The 23,108-nt window shown below is 38.7% G+C and overlaps 1 protein-coding gene across 1 annotated transcript in view; it reads left to right on the top strand.

The window, feature by feature from the left end:
* The window catches only part of CHCHD3 (coiled-coil-helix-coiled-coil-helix domain containing 3), a gene marked incomplete at both ends in the record, with an annotated part of 242,836 nt that overhangs the window by 157,946 nt on the left and 61,782 nt on the right, over positions 1-23,108 (top strand). The window contains 2 exons of the mRNA XM_084230646.1: positions 1,410-1,424; positions 3,078-3,161. Of these exons, the coding sequence (XP_084086772.1) occupies positions 1,410-1,424; positions 3,078-3,161 (99 nt within the window). The remainder of the gene's footprint in view (positions 1-1,409; positions 1,425-3,077; positions 3,162-23,108) is intronic.

Raw genomic sequence — 23,108 nt, 5'->3', positions numbered from 1 at the left:
AATTTCATTCTTTGTGATATGTAGTTCTATGAGTTTTGGCAAATGTATCCCATTGTGTAGCCACCACCATAATCTGGCAGCAGAATAGTTTCTTCACCCCGAAAAATTTACTCCTTTGTCCCTTGACTGACTACAAAGTATGTATGTTTTTAATTTGGAATATATAAGGAAACAAAAGGAGTCAGAAACTACCCACATGCTTTCTACCCTGGCATAACTTCTGTTGACATTTTGTTGAATAGCCTTCTCGTCTTTTTTTTCCCTCTCTACAAGGAAAGAGAAAATTCTGACCCTTCTGCTTATGGTCTTTTCTTCTTTAAAATATGTTGACTATATTTTTAGTTAGTCATTAGATTGGTTTTTCTTTCTTTGCAATTCTAAGCAGCCTTGTTGTGACCATCTTTGCATTTTGCCATAATTGCCAAAATATTTTTCTGATTATAGAAGTAATAATTTTCCATTATAGAAATTTGGAAATAGCAAACAACCCAAATAAATCCAAACAAGATAAATTACTTAAATCCTAAAAGAGGAGTATTTAGATCTCAGAGCATTTTTAAGGTGTTACATTTTGTCAAGTTGATTTTAAGGGATAGATGTAGCCGTTTACTTTCTGACCACCAGTGTATAGAAGAACTTGTTTTTTCTTACCTTGCCGATATTATCATTTTATATTTTTGTTGGTTTGATAGGCAAATAATGGAACTTCATTGTTATTCTTTGATTTCTTAAGCGGTTGAATTTTTCTTGTGTTATTTTTGTCATTTGTGTATTTTTCCTTTGATTCTTTTTTGGAAGAAGGGAGCTTATATTTCAAATGTTCTATATGTTAACCACATTGATGGACACATTGCTGAAATTTCTCTTGCTTTGCTTATTCACTTGCTTATTAATTTGATTTAATAATGTATTTAATTTATGGAGGTTCTCACAAGTCTATTCTTCTCCTTTATTTATGGTTTGGGTCATGTATAAATTTAAAAAGATCTTTTATTGTTAGCTCATATAATCATGCATCTTTTCACATTACAGCTTTGTCAAAATTCGTTCTCTATTTTTTCTTTTATATTCCTCATAGACTATTGCGGTTTTTACTGTGTCATGTCACAAACCATAGACTGTGTACTTGCAGCTGAATTCATTTTTTACTTATCTTAATATTGTATTTGTTTTTATTTATTCACATGCTTTAAAGAAGCATTAACTTTTCACTGAAATCTTCTGTTCAAACTATAACCACACAGTGACATTTAACTGTGTCTCAAATTAAGCAAGTTCTTTTTTTTTACTTTGCTGCTTTCACTTTCCATTTTATATAGATATTTATCCATCAGATTTCTCTGTGACATTAAGAGAAAATGGTACTTACATTGTTAAATAATTGTTTGTTTGTTTTCAACATGCTGCAGGACATGGAAGTCAAAGTGAGTAGCAAAATAACAACCTGTAATTGTGCAAATGGGTTCACATAAAAAGGTGACCAGGTGGACAGTCCCCTTACCTGGGGTGAGCCAGGCAACACTTGATCACCTTTTAAAGAAATATGTAGTATGTCTGGCACGAGGATGGGCAGGCTAAAATATATCCTTGCTTCATATCTTAAAATTCCTAGTCTGGTATATATTCAACATGCACTGAATAAAAATACATGAAAACTTTTTTCTAACATGGGGTGATGGGTGGTAGTCTATTCCTTTGGAGATAAAGGTCACTTAAGCACAATGGTCAGGATACAAACACCAGTTTGGGAGATGCATTTTTTTTTTTTTTAACTAATCTTGAAAAACATATGTAACCATCTTAAAATTATTTTTTCAAGAATCAAAAATGTGGGCCTCCCCGGTGGCGCAGCGGTTGAGCGCTGGGCTGCGAAGCTGCCCGCAGGCTCTGCAGCACCGATTTGATCCCCGGCCACCGGCGAGGGTCCCACATGGCGCGCAGGTCTCTCCTGCCGCCCGCTGCTCCCTTCAGCAGGTATCATCAGTCTGCCTGTTCTGTTTCCCACTCTGGTGAATTCTCTTACCCTCCCGCGCTTCTGACTATACCCAGTGCGTGTATAAATAAATAAGTAAAAGCTTTTAAAAAAAAATCAAAAATGTTTTACCTGAATTTAATTTTGTAAAAAATATCTCATAAATTAGAAGTGGGATACATGAGTGCTTTAAAACTACCTTTATTATTTTCATTATTGTTATTATCTTAATTATTCAAACGCACAGGTATGGTAGTTTTTGCCCATTCCCTCCAAAGACAGTTACCTCATTATAAAAGGTAGAATGATGCATAAATTTTTATGCTGGTTTTGTGATTCTAGGGTTCTCAAAATATAAGGTTTATGTCTAAGAAGTTATATAGGCTTTTTTGTGTCATTCAAGAAGGAAAGACCATATCTTATACCCAGAATAAAGTCAAAGTTTTACTGTGCAGGGCCTCCCCGGTGGCGCAGCGGTTGAGCGCTGGGTTGCGAAGCTGCCCGCAGCCTCTGCAGCGCCGGTTCGATTCCCGGCTGCTCCCCGGCCACCGGAGGAGGGTCCCACATGGCGCGCAGACCTCTCCTGCCGCCCGCTGCTCCCCTCAGCAGTGTACTTCGGTCCTTCTGCCTGCTCTGCTCCCCGCTCTGGCTCTGGTGAATTCTCTCACCCTCCCGCGCTTCTGACTGTACCCAGTGCATGTATAAACAAAAACAAAACGAATAAATAAATAAATAAAAAACATGCCTCTATTTAAAAAAATAAATAAATAAAAAGTTTTACTGTGCAAAATATTAATCCTTGAAATTACTTTTCAAAAGAGAAGTGAAATTAAACTGTCTGTACTGTATTCTGACATTTCCCAGTAAGTTTGGACAAAGTAGGACACAGCTGTTACAGTAAATCAAAAAAAATACAATGTAGACTCATTCTTTACATTTAAATACAGCAATCATCATCTTATTAATGCTTTTCTGTGGCAGAGACCTAATAGATGGCAAAAATCTTCCACTTTGTATACTTGTTTCTAATGCAATTTATGCTTGACTTTTGCTTTGCTGTTGCTGCTTTTTCTTGATATAGTATGTTGTTCATTTCTTTTTTTAGGCTAGGCAGCTGGAAGAGAAGGATCGAGTGATCAAGAAGCAGGATGCATTCTACAAAGAGCAGCTGGCTAGACTGGAGGAACGGGTATGACTGTTTCTTATCATTGATTCTCTTACCACATCTGCAGTTTCCCCATATATTTATTTTAAAAACCAATACTTTAGAACTGTGACTGTTTTTCCTAGTTAAAAAGTGGCCAGGAAGTATAGCCACCACATCGCTAGATTATTCTCTGTTACTTCTACTTTGATAGGTTTGGGTATGATTGTGTTCTTGGTTCATTGGGGGCACTTTACTACTCAGTTCTCCCCAAATAGTTTCCTGATGTGTTTTGAAACTTCATTGCCTCCAGATTAAATAGTGGCATGCTCCTCTTAACTCTCCCCAGCAGTGACTAAACTTGACCATGTTGGCAGGAATAGTATTGTTTTAAAGATCACTTTAACCTTGTGAACACACTTTCATTGCTTTGTAGCTAAAAATATACTCTTTTTTTTAAAAAAGATTTATTGTATTTTCTTAGGTGTACAAGAACTGGGGTGCAGACCAGAGGTGCAGGGATGGTTATATGTGTGAGAGGATTCACCAGAGACAGAGTGGGGAGCAGAACAGGCAGATCTACTGAAATACACTGCTGAGGGGAGCAACAGATGAGCCAGGAGAGGTCTGCTGTGCCATGTGGGTCAGCTCCCTGGCCGGGATTCTAACTCATGCCACAGTGGCTGGCGATAGGTTGATAGCACTAAGATTTAACCCCTGTTCCACCAGGGAGGCCCCTAAAAATGGACTCTTGAGAGTAGACAGTGAAAAGGAGGTCTTAAGAAGGGTTAGTGAGAAGACAAGGGGCAGTACCTCTGGTCACCTTGCACCTAGAATTTAATTTGACAGAGATACAGGGGAGAAAATTGACATAAAAGGAGGCTTAAGAAGGGGCATTTGAACACCTGCTCAGTGCCACTGTTCTATAAAGTAAATTTGCGTGGAATAATTTCATACATCAGCCATGAGGTTACAAAGCTTTCTCTTCCCTTTGACTGAGAACCTCCTCAATTTGATTTGTTTAGAATAGGATGCTCAGTAAGAAAGTAGGTAAAATAAGAAATAAACTATTAAGCCCCATTTAGTGTAGTTATTTAGGTGTTAATGTGTTGCGCCATCTCTAGATTTCACTGAACTGGGGGCTTGTAGATATTAGCACCTTTTACTCATTTGTTCAGCCTATTTCTGCTTGACCACAATATCATTAGGCCCTGGTTTAGTGCAGGGATAGACAAGTGAAGAAAATGAACAAAACCCACACCTGCCAGAATGGCTGTTATGGAGGGAAAGAAAACAAAAGAAGAAATAATAAATTTGGGCAAGTAACTAGAGAAAAGGGAAACCTTGTGCACTATTGGTGAGCATCAGCAGGTGTAGCCAGTATGGAGAACAGTGTGGTGTTTCCACAAAAAAAATTAAAAACATATACCATATATTTTTCCAAAGAAAACAAAAACACTAACCTGAAAAGGCATGCCACCCCATATTTCATGACCTTGTCATCTGGTTCTTTCATCAACCTAATCTCTTAAGGTTTCTGGGTCTTTATAAAGTAGGGATAATGCCCAGTTCCTTGCTTACCTTTCTGAATTATTAGGGGGAACCAGATAACATGATGTATTTAAAAACCCCTTGAAAAACTGCAAGAGCTTAAGAAATGGAAGCGTCTGTCCATAAAGAATAGCTACTTACTTCCCCTACGTACAAGATCTGATTTTCTTAAAAATAGTATTACCTAACTTCCTGGTATCTTCTGCTCATTTCTGTAAAGTCTTGGTTCTGTTTATACTGCCCTTTCTGAAGTGTCTAAATTGTATTTTGTCCAATCGGAGTTCATCTAAGAACATCTGTGAGACATTTAGTTCTCTAATGTTGAAGCATTTTCTGGATTTAATGTAAAAGATTGTAAAAAAGGGTTCCTCTTATATTGTGATGACAGTGAAAGCATCGGGCCATATCTATTAGGACTTCTCTACACTGTGTTAGAAGATGTAAAAGTGCTATATCGAACAGCATAATGTAAGAAAAAGAATGATTATAACGTGATACTTGGCAGAATCATCTGAGGTGCTATGAAATCCACATTATCTGTGGTTCAAAAGTTGGTATAGGGCCTCTCCAGTGGCTCAGAGGGTTGAGTGCAGCGCTATGAAGCTGTCTGCAGCCTCTGCAGCACGGGTTTGATTCCCGGCTGGCCAGGGAGATACCCACATGGCGTGGCAGACCTCTCCTGTCTCGCCCACTGCTACCCTCAGCAGTGTCTTCAGTCCATCTGCCTTTTCTGCACCCCACTCTGTCTCTGGTGAATCCTCTCACCCTCCCACACCTCTGGACTGTACCCTAGTCCTTGTATAAATAAAAAAAATAAATCTTAAAAAAAAAATAGACACGTAATCTTTCTCTCTTTTAACCAAATGAAATGACGAAACCATAAACTAGATACCTGGTGGTATTTCATGAATAGAAAGAGGACATTAAGGAGTCTTTTACAGAATCATTCCAAGAGTAATCTCTAAGATGACCTCACCCTCACTGTCATCTGTCCATCAACTAGAATAACAAAGATGGAAATTGTATGATCACTCATTGGTGACTTATAATCGTATTACTTGAACCATGCGTTTTCTTTGACTTGATGCAAATTTCTGTTCAGATGTTGAGGTCCACCATGTTAGTATAGCACATTCGGTTCTATACTACATTTTGGTCTCCCTCTTGGGCCTGTTTCAGTAAACTATCAGGTATTTCCATATGTGAGTGGACTATCTTCTTCCCAGGTATTTATCTTGGCTAGTTTTTCAGGAAGCTGAGATAATTTTTGGCTTTCACTCACTCTTGAGGAATAATGAGTATAGTTTAACCAGACACCAGTTTCACCCTTCCTAGAATCACTATTCCAAAGCAACACTATTTACTGAGAAAGGTCAGAGCCATTTGAAATGCCTTTCAGGTCCTTATTTCACTATAAATGTCGCCAGCTTATCAACCTTGACATAGGTGTGAAATAAATGTTTCTATTTTAAGGTATCACGTTTAGGTGTGTGGCCTTCCTGAAAGAGACTTGGATAGTAATTCCTGCTTGTTGATGGAAGGAACTTGGAGAGTATTAATTCCTGGCTGGTGATTTGATGAGAGGAAGCCTGGGGCAACTTTCAGGTTCTAATGTTTTTAAGAACTCTTCCCACAGTCCTCAGGGAATTCTCACTAATGCCTTTCCTTATAATGCTGCATATTATTTATGATAATCATCACTAACTATCTGTGCTTATGTTCTAAACCCCTTGAGAGCAAAGGTCCCTTTTTCATTTCTGTATTTTCCAGAACTCATAGAGTAGGAGTTCATTGAATGAATCCTAGATTAATTAACTTCTACCTTAAAGTTATATCTAAGCAGTGAGTGAATGATTTTTAAATATCCACAAAATGTTTAGCCTTCGCTGATCATTCCAATCAAGGGTTTAAACCTATCCCTGAGAGAAGCTTGACTTTGAATATCTTGATGTTTCTAGCCTCATGACAGTTATGTTTATTGAGCATTTTTGTTGTGATAGGCTCTTTATGTGGATTATTTTGTTTTATCCTCACAACCCTATGAGGCTGTCAGGCCTGTTTAGATGAAAAGCCTAAGGCTTAAAGTAATTTGCCCAAGAACACACAGCCAAAACCTGATCTGGGCTTGAGCCAGATCCAACACCTGAGCTTTTAGCCATTATCCAGCACTATCTTTACTATCTGCATTTAAGACATTAAACCCTGCTGATTGTTTTGTTAGTTCTTTGGGCATTAAGTTAGCTCTTTCTGGCTTCCAAGACAACTTTTTAGGTTCTGATATTACAATTTGATTGATACTATCTCATAACCTGAAAGTGAGAAGCGTCCAAAATGCATAATTTTCTCCCCAGGACTTGGCACTTTCTGGGAAAATTTGACCAAAAGGGAATAAATAACGTCTTATTACCCAGCAACTACAGCATGATACCCCTAAGAGTTATTTTGATATCTAGTTGTGCTTCTTTTATTTTGAAGAAATCCACAGTCATTCAAACATTTTACAAGTGTTTCTCAGCCATTTGGTCATTCATTCACTCACTCATTCATTCATTCATTCATTCAGTCAGTCATGTTTATGGTGTTGATACAGGATGGTCATTTTATTCCATCTCTGAAAGCAAACATACTTGATACACTGATAGTTTCATTAGAATCTGGATTGCCTGCCTGTTTCCAGGAAAATTTATTTTTTAGTAAGCTCTTAACACTAAGAGGGAGGAAGGTCAGAGGGAGGGCTGATACCTTGGTGTGAGAAGACAGAGTCCAGATTCTCCCAGGAGTCTTCCAAGAGGAAGGACCCCTCTCTCCTCAGGAGACATGGAGTTCTTTGATGATTAGTGTGTCTTGCATGTCTGACTTCTCAATTATGAACTTGAATCGATTTGCTCGATTGAATCCACTTTGCTCTTGGCATTCTTAAGAATGGTGGGGTCTGGCACAGCATGAAGAGAGCTCTAAAAGCCCTGGTGGCTTGAAGAACTGAGGGAGATCAGAGAGCTTAGTTAGAGGCAGTTACAATGTTCAGATCAACAGGGTAGTGAGTGTGTCTTGCTTTTAGTTTCCAGGCTCCTCTGGATTTCAGTAGCTATTTGCATACACACTGCAGTCAATCCCATACAATTAAGAAGGAATTATGCAAGCCAGGCAAAAGAGTAATGCAAAGAGAATGGTGAAAAATAAATTGTCATTAAGAAGAAAAGTACTTTACCAGTTCATCACCTGTGGGGAGAGTGGCTAATTAAATTTTAAGGTCATGCTTACATCGAATGAACAAGTTTAAAAAGCCTTTTACTTAGAGCGGGTTCCGCATCTTCTCTTACATCATAGTGTCGGGCTCATCTGTATGATTAATTGCCTTTTTTGATAGCTCGACTTCTTTGTAGTTAGTACCTTCGTTTCTGTATTCCTCTGTGCAAAGCTTGGGGAACACTAATGCCAACAGTGGTAATAAAGAGACATGACCACAGAACAGGTTACTGTCAGCTCAGCGTGCTCCTTGTAAGAGAAGAAATTATGATGCATTTTTACTACCAGATGAAGTCTGTCATTATAAAAATAATTCATTGAATGACCTGGGTCAGCCTCTTCAATGGGGTTAATATAGGATAGAATTGCAGTTGGACCACTCAGACTGACATACTGAAACAAAATTCTTTTTGAGTCTCGGGAAATAAAATAATAAGCTCAATTAATGGAATTTGGGAAAAAAAAAAAAAAACCTTTGCTAGTTCCCTTCCCCCCAAAGTGCTTTCTGAATAGTTGTCAATAATTCTAGGTCATGTGGATACCTCATATGTACTAAATGTGTGTATGCTTTGGCCATGAAGTGTGACATAGGAAAACTGAACACAATTATTAAAAGCATAAATGTATGGAATCAATAGATATGCCTTGATAGCTTGTGCTTGTTTGCATTTGTCAACCTAGAGGGAGATCATTCCTTTGACACTTGGCTTCCTCGTTCATCTTGAAATCAGGACAGCTTTCCCATGGTTATCAGAATTGCAGGAACAGCTATGGTCTAGAAGTCTAGATGTGAAAGACAATAGAAGCCAATGTCACTTTTAATTATACACCATTGCAAATGACAAATGTTTCAGGAAAGTGGTTTGCAGCATATACCTTGAGTTGCTCTCAATTTTTTATCATTAACAAGTAATGATAGTTCAAATAAATGTTAATTGTTAGGGAGAAAAATTAATAAAGCCCAGTATCACCCTATCTTTTGTTGTACTAGACATAGTTATTTATAACTGAGCTTCAAAGAGTGAACCCTTTTGTGCTCTTACCTGTCTCTGTAAAAGAATTTTATTGTGGTAGATGTTCCAAAAGTAGCAAACAGGAGGAACTTTTTTTTCTTCTATTTTCTTTTCTGGGGGAAAAAAAATCAATTCATTGTAGTGGATAGAAGAGTCTTATCCTTAATTCATTATTCAACAAGTCCTTCAAATGCACTGGCTTTCCTATTAACCTCTTTGAATTTTCTAATGGGAAATGTGGTTTGAGTAACCTCGAAATGTTTGTTTTTTTTTTTTTTTTTTTTTTTCAATCTGGCTTTAGTGATAGGAGACTTCCTTTTTTTGTGTGGGGGGAGCTGTTAAAAGTACATCCCTCTGAAATGATCTCTTGAAGTGGAGCCATTTTTTCTGTGCCTAACTTTAGAGGAAAGATTTGCAAATCATGGAATCAGCACTTAATTTGGGGCTCTATTTACCATGTAGGCTGTCAAGAAGTATTAACCTTAAGGTAAGATGAGAACATGGAGCACAAAGCTATGAGCTGATGGCACACAGTATACCAGGTATTAAATAGCATTATCCATCCTGCTTGCTACAGTAAATAGGATTTCACTATTATGATGTGTCAGGGCTTTCAGTGAAATCAAATTTACAAGACACTAAACTGCCATCCTTTCTGCTGAGCAGCTTTATTCTGGGATCTTGCTTTCATATTAATCCTGTTGGTAGGAAATACTTGTACCAATTGTGCATGGAAATTATAATTTAATGATCTCTTCCTTTTCTCTATTCAGAGCTTAGAATGGACCACTGTGCTTTGCAATGATAGCCCCAGGGCTCTGAGAAAGAGATAATGTACAGTTCAGCTTTAAAGCCCAGTGTTGCCTTTTTGCGAGTGCTTGCAGTGATCCTAAGTGCTAAGATGCCAACAATATGGGTTGCATACTTTCTCAACTCTTTGCATTTCCTGTACCTTGTGAAAGACTATACATTAAAATAATTAGCTTCTGTTTACCATGACAGCTTTTTTAGAACTGGTTTGCCACTTGAATGTGTAAAGACAAGGTAAGAAATGAACACAGCGTTATGAAATCCCAGGAAAATTAATTCCACTCTTAAAGATTCTGTTCATTTTGTCTGGGGAGGCTCAGCAAGCTGTTTTATTTGAAAAACAATTCATACCCCCCATCCTTTCTGTGGGAACTCTTCTTGCTATCCTTAAGACTATTGCAGCCAAGAAATCATTCTGTATTTCCTATGTATGTGATTGAAAGTGGGCTAAATCTCCTGCATTTTCTTTGCACCCCATTTCGTAATAAGTGATTGTTTTGCTTCTTGATATATTGTTTATTTATAAATATTAAACGTACTCTATTTAGGCAGACCAGCCCATGCTTTTTTTATTGACTAAAAAAATTAAAATACATGAATATTAATTTTTTCAAAGGAAATTGCAGGCTGGTGTTAGAAAGTGCTCTTCAATCCCAGTTTTATGTTCAGACCGTGAGCCAGCTGTGCCTCTCTCAAGGATTATGTTTCAACACATTAGCTCCCGTTAGAAAGATATATTTCGTCTTTAAAACATTTTGCAAATAATATTAGCTCATAACATCATCAAATAAAAAGTGCCCACATCTGAACTTGGCGTGTAAAACAACTTGGCACAGTGAGGTTGGTATTTATTGAAGGAAACCCAGATCCAATTTGGCCACGAGACTAATACAGGATTTTGACCTTGGTCATTCTTACCAGAATTTGGGGACTAGCAGGAGTCCTTGGCATTCACCATTCATTCAAAAACGCATTTATTAGACTCCTCCAGTGAGCCAGACATTATACAGATACAGTGACGAGTACAAATGGTACCTGTACCCCTTGGCATCTGGTCCAGAGGGTCCGTGGTGACTGTGCTGAACTGCTATTCTCTGCAGCAGAAATGTTCTGTGAGGAATAGCCAGTACTTTCATTCTTTAAAAAAATGTAAAGATCAAAATCGGTTTTGGAGGGGAAATTGGTGGGCTGGAGAGAACCATCTGGTTAAATACTGAGATACACACCCACTGAAGTAGCTGTCTCCAATAGCTCTGTTTGAAAGAAAATATTAAATATGTAAGTCCCGAGACCACCAGCACCACTTCCCCTTTGATCACCATATTATCTGGCACACAGCAAGCACCAGAGCTTTAAAAATGTGCTTGTCAGAGAGTCATCCCATGGCCAAATAGTTTTAAGGAAAGATAGGTTTGACTTAGCTGAACAGATTTCTTTACTTTAGGCCTTCCAGAGTTGACATTCATTCGGAGCTTCCGAGAAGATGCTGCCGCATGCCATATTTGAGCATTCTACTCCAGCCATAGAATTTTTTTTTTCAAGAAACATTAACTTATCCCAGTATACAATCTGTCATTTGCTGTGCTCTCCCAAATGCCAGTGCCTATAGTTTTTGAGTCCTTAGCAGTCAAGAAGTCATAGCATTTCATTGATAGAGTTCCTAGTTTGAGCTTTTCTGAGGCCCTGCCACCTTTTTGCAACTGGATTTGCAAAAGCGTAGACAGATAGAAAGAGGCCCAAGGATTCTCAAGGTTCTCTGGGGGCAGGCTGTGTTCTCCCTATTAATTCTTTTCATATTCTCTGTTCTCCCTCTCTTATTTTTTTATTTCATTAATCACCTCACTGGTTCAAACCTGCAGTCCAGGTACCCAAGACTTAGGAGTGATGGGTAGGGGGATTTCACCAGGACCCGCCCATCACAAGACCCAGAGTCATGTCCATTAACCCAAGAGTTGTATATGCTCATGTGCAGACTGGGCATGAGGCCAGCAGAGTGCCACCAAGGAGGAGGATCTGAATAGGAATTTTCTTCTCTATCATGAAATGAACTAGGAGGGTAAGCAAATTAGTAAGTATTTAATTACCACTGTGAGTCCTTAAAAGTCTTCCAAGTGCTTGCCAAGATCTAGAACAGGAAGGACGAGCAAAAGATGTGCCAACATCTCCCATTCCTTCAGAGCTTAAGTTTTCTGTGACCCTTCAGAACGAGTTTACAGAACTGGCTATTATTTGCTGCAGGAAGCAGGTCATCTTGCTCCTATCAGAAAGTTTAGTCTTTGTAGCCCATGAATAAGTTGAGTGAAGGTCAACAGTCATGTACTCTGTAATTCCGTGGACTTCGGAGACTGTTAAGCAAAGAGTTCAGGGAGAGTAGTGAGGCCATGGCACTCTCTCTCAGTCTTTGTAGCTTTTACCCAAGTTGTCTGAAAACAGGGACCTTGTCTATTCACTGCTTTGTCCCCAGCACATGGAATAGTACCTGACACATAGTAGGTGCTTGACAAATTTTTGTTGAAAAAGGAGTTTTCAGCAGGTAAAAGACTTGAATGTCAAAAAGACCCAGGTAATGTAGACAGCATACTCTAGCTCACTGACTGTGCATCTTGCCTTCAGTTGCACCTTCACCTGCTGGTTTACACAGGGATTCAGACCAAGGTCCTTCTGCACCATCACTGCCAACTGCTGATATTAATGCAACTCTGCATCTTATTTATATAAAATTAAACAAACATGAGTCACTGCAAATACAACTTGGTGAGCAAACTTTTGAAGCTACTTGTTATCTAAGATATTCTTATTTGTTACTTTTACATGACTTTGGAGAGAGATAATCAATCCCACCCACACCAAATCCTGCCCTAAATAGAATGACCAGCTTCTCATGTATTTTCCCATACTTGATTTTGGGTGAAATGTGCTTTGGTGTCTTGGTACTGTGGACATTCTTGCCATCCTAAGACTGTTGGCCAAGAAATAAAGATCACTATTATCAGCATCATATTTAAATAGTCACCATCTGTTGAAGGATTATTATAAGCCTAGCAGTATGTGAAACAATTGGACGCAATTATTTAAACCCTAGAACAAACCATTAGAGGGAGGTGTTTTTTTTCTCTTCACTGCCCAACCAGTTATGGTCAGTTTTGCTGTTGAGATTTAGAGACATTGAGTGACTTACTGTGGTTTCCCAACCAGTGCACCCAGGCCTGATTCTTCCTCCTTGCCTGTAGCCTCTCCTACTTGTGACCAGCATTTGATTCTCATACTCCCACGAGACCTTCTGATTTTACATTTATTATGCAGTTCCACTCACCTGCCGCTCATTTTAAGATTAAGTTTGGTGGACGTGGGCATGACATTTTTTGTTTAGAGTCAGTAGAGGTAAAGAACAGATACTTAGTTAAGTCTCCCTTAGCAACAGTTGAACTTGGCTTCTTTGTAAACCCAGCATCAGTAAACCTACTTAACAGCGGCTCGCGTGCCACAGTATAGAAACCTGGACCCAATTTCATGATAGGGCATGATAAGACAGTGGCTGGCATTAGTTTGGGTTTGTCTGTAGACAAAACTAATAGAAGAGCCACTGAAAGCAAAAGAGCAGAGAAGCATCTGTGTATTGGGCCTTATCCCTCTGAGGGTTTAGAGAGGAAAGCAGTTACTCCTGAAAAATACAGTGTTGGAAAATAACCAGAACAGAAAGTTACAAGTTCAGCCAGATCAGCCAAGGAAATAGAGACTTGACATGGTGGCAACAACAGGAGAAGGGGGTGTGGTGTCCAAGAATGAGCCTCTTTCAGCTCCCACTAGGGACACCTCTGCCCGCATCATGTTCCGTATGCCTTCGTCCACTTTGCAAGTCATCTCTCTCTAACAGATCTCTGCAGAAGCCCTCAAAACCCCCTGTTCACAGCACCCAACGTGCTTAGTCTACCTCTTAGGTTGTGTACAGGTGGAATCTTGGGGATAACTTCTATAAATTTAGATTGTAGTCACCCTAACATGAGTTTACTGTCAGTTTCTTTACTCTACTTTAAAGCCAGAGATATTTCTCCTATGCTGGAACTGTCTGAAATTCAACTGTGTTGCTACCCTAGTTCTGCCTCAAAATTAACCTGAGTAATTAATAAATCTCAAATACACTACTCAGTCATCCATCCTAGTGCCATTTCTGCTTTGAACCTCCCTTGATGATTTTCCATTTCCTGCTTCCATGCTCCCGGGAAGGAAATCCCCAACCTGGCTTTCTTGCTTCATTTTTCTCTGCCTTGTGTTAGACAGCCCACTATCGGGGGACAGTGAGCCCTGATTGTGCTCCCAGATATCATGCTTGGTGGGTATTTGTGTCCCGTGGAGTGACTAATCAGACACAGGTTGCCTTGTACTATCTCATCACTCCTTATGTGCTACCTCTTAATGGTAGTATTTCTAGGAGTTAGTCATAGTGTCGTTTCCACCTTGGACTGTATGTGATGTGAGGTAGAGATTGAAAATAGAGGTGAGAGAGGCCTCGTTGAAGGCTGAGAGATAAAAACCCTAGGTGGCTTCCTTGGGTAGGTAGGCAATCCAAGTGTCGAGATCTGTCTGGTTTTCTGTTTATCTATCATTAAAGTGAAAATATAAGTAGAACTACAATGAGTAATTCTGTAAGTTCAAGAAAAATAGCACATAATAGATTGTGAACTGCCTATTCTCTCAGAGTTGCTTAAATTGTAGAAATTTGGCAGACATTCCTGGAACTATTTGTTAAAATTCAATAGCATGTAATTAAAGACAAAGGCTGCCATTTCTCTGTAGTATACATTAAAAAAATTATTTTATATATCATTTGGATTTGACCCTGAACTCAGTTCCAAAAGAATAATGCCAGAAGACAAAAGGATTTTAGTCTAAGTAGAGGCACATAAAGTGACTATTTACAGAAAAGCAGTTATACTATAACTATTTAAGAGTAATTATGCAAAAGATAGTTTTTGAATGAATATTATTTTTGAAGTAACCAAGTGGAAACAGTGATTATGATGAAATTTTGGGTTTCAGGCCTCGCCAGGCAACAAAACAAGATTGCTGAGATTTTAAGCCTTTGCCGACTGACAATTAAAACAAATTAATACAAGTTGGATACTATGTTAATGAGATATTTACAGACATATAAAATTTTACTGCTCTTTGGAATTATAATGTTCCTCTAGTACAGAAGTGTACTGTTTCAAATAAGGAGACAGAAACCTAGAGGTTAAAAGTTGGTTTTATATAGATAAGGAGTTTTTTTACCCAGCTGTCGTCATCATTATCATCATCATCATCATCATCATCATCATCATCATTATCATCATCATCCCATCAAATAGGTTTGAAGTAGTGAATGTCTATTTTTCTACTTTGGTTCCTGGAACTGATTTGTGTTGGGTTGACATCCCCAATATTGTAGAGGTGACTGAAATGTGATCAATAATTGGGTACCATTCCTTAGGTTTTATGCATCTCAAACAATAAAATTTCGCTAGCTTTACTGACATTGTGGAACAAAGCAGGCATGTAGGAGTTTATTTGCTGAACTGAATGAAAAGCATTTTCAGTATACTTACCTGATTTGTTCTATCAGAGCAAAGGACAGCTAATAATTACTCTTGCATATATGTTCCTATTACTCATTTTCATAGACCCACAATCTAGTAAATCAGTCATTCTCTTTGTTGCTTTGTCATTTCATAATAACCTGCAATATTTAAGAATAATCCCAGACCTCAGAATATTATGGAAATGGACTTAGAGGATCAGAGACAAGTGGATCTGGGTTCACATGTTAGATCTTCTACATATCAGCTGTTTGTCCTTGGAAACATTATGTAAGTTTGACCCTCAGAGTTCTTCTTTGTGAAATAGCTTTCAAGTATACTACTTACTACGTAAGTTCACATAGGTGAACTTATGTAATATAAGAGTAGAATAATATCACTGTCATCAGTCTAGCACCTTAACATTGATCATGACACTCTATGAGTTAATTTGTTGGAAGAAAACAAAAAATGTTATGTTGAAACATTACCTTGAATTTTGCCAGATGGAATGGAATCATTGTCTCAATTTTGTAACATAGAAATAATCTAAAAATCTGCAATTAGGTCAACACAGTTTTCAGCTTCCCAGAGTTCTTTAATAGACTTCATTTCGTTTGATTAAATAGTATTTCTCTTTTTTTTTAAGATTTATTTATTTATTTATACAAGAACCGGGGTACAGGCCAGATGCGCAGGGAGGGTGAGAGGATTCACCAGAGACAGAGTGGGGAACAGAACAGGCAGACAGGCAAAATACACTGCTGAGGGGAGCAGCGGGCGCAACAGGAGAGGTCTGCTGCGCCATGTGGGACCCTCGCCACCTGGCTGGGATCGAACTAGCACTGCAGAGGCTGCAGACAGCTTCACAGCATGGCTCTCAACTGCCTGTGCTACCAGGGGAGGCACAAAGGGGATTTCTTTTAAGTGTATTTCACTTCAAATTTGGCAGATCACGTAGATCAGAGCTAGTGAGCTGGACACTTTCATGTCATTGCCATCTTTTGAGTAAGGGCACTACTTAAAACCTTTATGCATTTAGTTGAGTGGATGTAAACCCAGTTGATGGGTCAGAAATTAAAAATAAAACAAAGGGGTTGGTTGAACTTTCAGTTTTCCTTGGTTAAAAGTGGTTTATTAAGCCTGCAATATTGTAATGTCAAAGTCCAGCTATTCAAGACCAGGGACTAGACACACAGACATGGCAAAATCAGGCTCTGCAGACTGGTTGAGAAGTCTAGGGTAACAAGCTTGAAGAAAGTTGCTAAGGTCTGGGGAGCATGGGATGGAGGAGACCTAGAACCTGGAAGCAGTACTAAACAAGAGCATCTCTACCAATGTGCTGTGAGCTGTCTGTTGTGGTTTGTTTGGTTTGATTTTTGTTTGAATCTCCCATCAGAAGTTTCTGACTTAGGGCCTCCCTGGTGGCACACCAGTTGAGCCCTGGGTTGCAAAGCTGCCCACAGCCTCTGCAGCACCGGTTCGATCCCCGGCTGCTGGCGAGAGTCCCACATGGCGCGCAGACCTCTCCTGCCGCGCCCGCTGCTCCCCTCAGCAGTGTACTTCGGTCCTTCTGCCTGTTCTGCTCCCTGCTCTGGCTCTGGTGATTCTCTCACCCTCCCACGCTTCTGACTGTTCCCAGTGCACTTGTATAAATAAATAAATAAATCTTAAAAAAAAAAAAGAAGAAGTAGTTTCTGACTTAAGGTATCAATGACAAAGAAGTGCAGAATGAATTATTTTCCCCTATTCTATATTATCCATTAAAATGGAATGGATAACAGAAGGGGAAAGCATGGGTGAGGGCGAGGACAGGTCATGGGATTGTGTTGGGTGGGGCAAGTCAAGAAGACATATGGTAAAATGTCGCAGGGCTGATTCCTTCACCCATGCTGTTTTCCAAGTGATGGATTCCATAGTTAAAACATTCCTGGTTATAGGATCTTTTCTTGAAAAATTAACATTTATTGTGGACTGTATTCCTGAGAAACAGGAAACATTTCTTATGGGGGTCACAGCTTCAGAAAATAACAGTGGGATGTTGATATCAACATTGTAGATTTTGCTTCTGCAGAAAAAGATACAGGTCAGACAGTTCTGGTGTGGTTCCTTATTTTGTATAGTTTATACAAGGCTCTATTAAAAGTACTCGCCCAGGAGCAGAACCACTAATGTACTTTCAATTATAAAACTAAGAGGCTTGGCATATTATTGGCCGTCCCAGGACAAAACACAGTGGCTATGTTTCCTTTCTTGAGAATGTTCCTTCTTTGACTAGATTCCTCAACAGTCTTGGATGAACTTCATATGTAGTCTTGGCCTTTGAGTGATGAACTTCATATGTAGGCACATGTTGATTCTCAGTGATGCATATCAGAAACTTATGCAATGTTACTTCAATTAAAAGAAAAAAAAAACTTAACAAACTTCAAATGACTGAATCCTTCAGTCTATAAAAACAAACAAAACCACCAAATGATAACCTTCCAAAATCCATTTGAAACTCTAGTATCTTTCTCATGTAATTTAAATTCATTTTTTTATTTCTCCCGCAACTTCTATTGTCTTTACTGCTTCTGCTTCAAAAACAAAATTCTAATACGTTTACACACTTTAAATCATCTCTCACATATGCAGGTATTGTAATTTTAATGCCTCGCATCAAAGTATATTTTAATGAGTAAAGTATTCCATTGTTACATTATAAATTATGGACATTACAAGGATTAAAAGCAGCTTCTCAATTGTGAATGAATGTCTTTATTTGATTATGCTATAGTTTAAAGATAAAGGAATAAGGAACTATTATAAAGTGTTTTCTCTTTCTCATCTCTGTGGAATAAAATATGATAAAACACCTGCTAACTTGCCAGCTTGAATACCCACACTGCAGTTAAAAAAGTTTCCCATAGCCTATTTTATATAATGTACATTCTGGATTATCCCATTATCCAAAGAAAATCATTTTTCTTTTAAGAAAATTACAGCTCTTAAAGTTTATCCACACAGAAAAACAGGGCATCAGTAGATACCCTTTATGCTTTATAGTCTCATTGTTCATTTATTTTACAATCAGTAATGGCAATAAAATACTATATGTTTATGGTATTTTAAGGAACTGAAATATTGGCTTTTATTCAACTTATTTCTAGCAATAACCTTATTTGTGGACATTTTAAGGGAGAAATATGTTGGCTGATTTCAGTTTTAACAAGTGAAATAAAAATTCTAGAATATATTCTCATGAACCTACCTTGTCTGATCCTTAGTCAGTTTTGTTATTTCAAGAGTGACTATTCTCTAGTTAGTCAGTCCCCTCTGTGATTTAGAACATATTTTTAAGTAATCTGCTTACACTTTTGTATACTTTTGAAAAGCAGTAATTTAAATATGTTAACTTTTTTAAACAAGCCAATTAGTATCCTTATTTACTAACAATTTAGGACTTTTGCCAAATATCTTCATTTCCTTTGCTTTATTTGTTGCCATAAACTGTTCATTAGGTTCAATCATTCATTTAATATTTTCAGCAAATTATGTGGCCGACTCCATTTTTGGCTCCAGAGATAGAGTAAAACAAGCCAAAGCTCCTGCTTTCAGAGTTACCACTATTAATAGCAGGCAATGACATATATCTTATGTCCAGTGGTGATGAGTTCTATGAAGAAAACTACTTCATAACAAGGAGAGAAAATGACTGTGTTTGCATCTTGGGGGTGGAAGGCAGCTGTCTGGGGCCACCACCTTGAATGGAAACCTCCAGGCCAGGTCTGGTCTTGTGTCTGTGTGGGTTATCTGTGCTAGAACCTTCTGGCTCTTCTGGCAGGTCCTGTTAAACAGCAATTGCCCAAATCTCTTGCCTTGATTCCAGTTCTTTTATTGCCTTAGACTATTCTTCACTATCTTTTCAAAAAGTGCCAGGTTGGGTTTTCAAGTACAATATCTGTCTTGCCTAGCTGGGTCATTGGTGCTTATTTTGGTCTGTACTTTGTTAGCAGATCAGTTCTAGGTCGAATTCAAATAACACTCTGATTTCATGAGTGATTCTAATCCCTGCTCACCTACAGGAATAGTAATTAGGTACTATGGATCTGGTAGGTGAATATTCAAGCATTTTAAAAGATTCCTCAGCAAGTGCAAGCATGCCCGTGAATCTCCCCATGACCTTGCTCTCCTTTTCCCAAGCCTCCCCACCGCCTAAATCCAAGTCAGCATGAAGAATCCTACCTAGCTGTTCGAAATGAAGAATAGTAACATTTATTGTGAGTTCATCTTTGGCCAGCACGGCACTACACATTTTACATGCATTATTTCATTTAACCTTTCCAACTGGCTGTCCAGGACCGTTATCCTCATTTCACAGGAGAGGAGAGTGAAGCGGAATAATGGTGTGTGCTTTAGCCGTGTTTGTAGAAATGCTAGAGCCTGGATTTGCACCCTGGCAGGGAAAGCACATTATCAGCTTTTATCCCACACAGACACATGGAAGTTTAGAGCTAGGATGGGATTAAATTGAGTCTGAGTGTCGCTACCAAAGCTAAACACTATATGGTTGATATGTGACTATACTATTAGTTGGACAAAAATTGCTCCTCTAGCCACGCCCACAGTTTGGAAGCAGGTAGCCTGTCCACGGGGTTGACAGATCTGTTTCCACAACCTCTGCTTTCAAGTCCCTTCTTTTGTTGAGCCCATCACAGCAGAAGAGGCCTGATAGCTCCTATTTGCACCTCTCTTCTTTGTAGACAGCCTCCAGTTTGGGGGTTGGTTGTTTTTTCTGGCTCACCTTTAAAGGAATTCCCCGCCACTGTTGGGTTTTTAGTGTCCCCGCTGAGTTCCAAGCTCCTCCCCATTATCAAAACAGAAAAGATTGGACTCAGCAAAGGTGTCTCCACTGTGGACAGCCTGCTGGAGCAGCTGCAGTAGACTTAGCCATAAATGCTAGAGACTTTTCTGGAGCTTTGGTGGAAAGGTTCATTCCTCACCCTTAGTGTCACTCATCACTGCCTCCCCCCACACCCCACCCCATATTTTCTTTTCTGAAGACAGTTACATGATATTGCTTTCCAGTATACATGGTGTTATTTTATTAGATATTTAAAGACATCTTTATACCCTTCTTTACTTTATCTGATCAATTAAAATTCATTTTAATGATCTGGCTTACCATTTCTGACTAGAAAATGCAGTTTTAACGACAGACATATAACTGGGACACATCCTTGAAATTAATAGAGAACTTGCTGTCATTGAATTTGAAAATAGTGATTGTTCTGAGCAGGGTGATTATACAGGATAGTACAAAAGAGTTCTTAGGATTTTTTACATGTTTTTAGGAACTTTTCAGTTGACGAGTCATTATTGTAGTTTGAAACTAGGTTCTTTTGCCAACTCATCTTTTGAAATTGATAATTTACCATTAGATCTATATCCCAATGTGGGCAGATAGGACCAGAATCAAGAGAAAATAAGGCTTGTGTTTGTTTCAGACTTGGGATACATTTCTACTCTCTCCTTCAAACCTCATTTCCCCCTTCCCCTCTCTCCTTTCAATCAAAACATTAAGAATTAGGTGCCCAGATTAATGGACATGATTCTTTGTATTTTAGGAGGCGGTAGGCTAGTGGTAACAAAGATGTAAATAAACACAACTATTTTATAGTATGTTAAATCTTGACTAAAAGTTATACCAGTCACCTTATCTGCCTCTGTAATTACAGTTGATTTATCACTCTTACTCCCCCCCTCTTTTTAAATGAAATAAAGCCTTTCATTTAAACATAAATTAGGATTTCTGTTCCCCTGAAATAAATATCTAGTAGTAGATTTGGGCCTGTGATAGATGTGGATTGTTTCCATTGAAATAATCCATGAATTACTCAGCTTCTTTGGCCTCAGTTTCTTTCTCTAGTAAATGGAGACAGTAGTACCAACCTGATAATGTCATCGTAAAGTGCACTTTAGATAATCCATATAAAGCACATAGCATAGCCTGACACATAGGTTTGTGTCATTGAATGCTAAATGTTACTATTAACACATTTAAACTTCCTGGTAGTTCTACATTAGATGAAGCCAGTGGTTGTGTAGTATAGATTTTTGTGTCTCTCTCCTATACCCCCTCTATGTATGTATCTATCATCTTAGGTATAGATATAGAAGTGATTGAAAGAATTTATCTTTATGAGATAAGGGCATCTTCAGAAAGACTTTTATGTGATAAGTGATAAAACTAAATTGAAAAATCTTGTTTATCATCCTGTGTCATATGATGGACTCTGTAGGAACTGTTAACCTGTGAACCATCCCTAAAGAATATCTGGTTTTTTATCTGGGTTTTATTAAAGATAACACAAATAGGGTAATGCCAGCATTCTAGGTCATTGGAGCTCAGGTATAATTTTTTTTTAATATTCCTTTAGCCTTGTCTTGACATTAGCTATATTGGGAAGGAGAACATGAATTAATCTTTGGGAAGTTGTGTTTTTTTTTTTTTTTTTAAGATTTATTTATCTATGTATACAAGAACTGGGGTACAGGCCAGAGGTGTGGATCGTGAGAAGGATTCACCAGAGACAGATTGGGTACAGAACAGGCAGATTGACTGAAGTACACTGCTGAGGGGAGCAGCAGGTAAGATAGGAGAGATCTGCTGCACCATGTGGGTAGCTCCCTGGCCGGCTGGGAATTGAACTTGTGCTGTAGTGGCTTCAGATTGTTTCATAGGTTGTGTCTCAACCTCTTGTGCCACCCTCTTGTGCCACCAGCGATGCCCTTTGGGAAGTTGTATTGCTATATTTCACAGGCTTCAAAGCCATGGTTGAACATTAAGGGGGCATTTAACTAAATGCATCAAGTGCATCATTGCATTGGATTCACGGACTCTAACTAAGGCTGTCGTGGTAATGAATGAGGGTCTCTTCCGGTTGGTAAGCTGACATTCCAAGGTAACAGGTAAATGGATCAGTGTTCCTTCTGAATATCAGTGCATAGAACGGGGTGCTCTCATATCAGACCAAGAGCTAATTAGAAAAAAATGCCCATATGAGCACTTGGCTAAAAGCTACTACAGATTTGTAAGATGATATTCTTACTAGCATTTATACTTCCTTTTTCTAAAATGACACCATGGGACTTGAGCAATATTCTAAGTGACATGATCTCCTAGGAAGCCTGCAGTTCTCTGATGCACAAACTCTCAGTAGGCAAGAGACTAAATGTGGAGTTTTCTTTGTTTAACCAGTGCTGACACAGCATGAGGCTATTCACGCTTTGTGGACCAAGGGATGCAACCCAGAAAGTTGATATCAGATTAGGAAGATCGGGCAGGGCTAGGATGGACCAGCTGCCCCGAGGGGTTTTGTGTGAGTGGCTAACAGCCTCAAAAGAACTCCCCATTGCCTTGTTCCTTCTGCTTTTTGTCCAAAATGAAAGGTGTATAACAAAGGTGGCTTCAAGGGACATGACGCCAAGGAGGATAGAATGAGAGTCTTGAAGAATGAATTGGAAAAGAATTGAAGACAGCTGTCCTCTCATTGGACCCCCTGATTGGAAATGACTTGTGTCTCAGTGTAGAAAATTATAGACAGGCTCTGCTTGTAGGATAACACAGAGCCTTAGAAGACAGGGAAGTTTCTCATGACCTGCTGGTCTTTTAACTGAGATAAGACTTTTTAGCCTCAGAATTATTTCCCTTGCTTCAGCTCAGATTCTTTTAACAAAAGATCTGCCTAAGTTTTAAAACAAGCACCCTGAGACCCAAAGAGCTTGAATGGTTTGCCCAAGGTCACAAGCACCTCTAGGAAATGGCCCCTATC

Source organism: Talpa europaea (genome assembly GCF_964194135.1).
Source record: "Talpa europaea genome assembly, chromosome: 3".
NCBI classification, from domain to species: Eukaryota; Metazoa; Chordata; class Mammalia; order Eulipotyphla; family Talpidae; genus Talpa; species Talpa europaea.
This window is presented reverse-complemented; position numbering and strand designations above follow the sequence as displayed.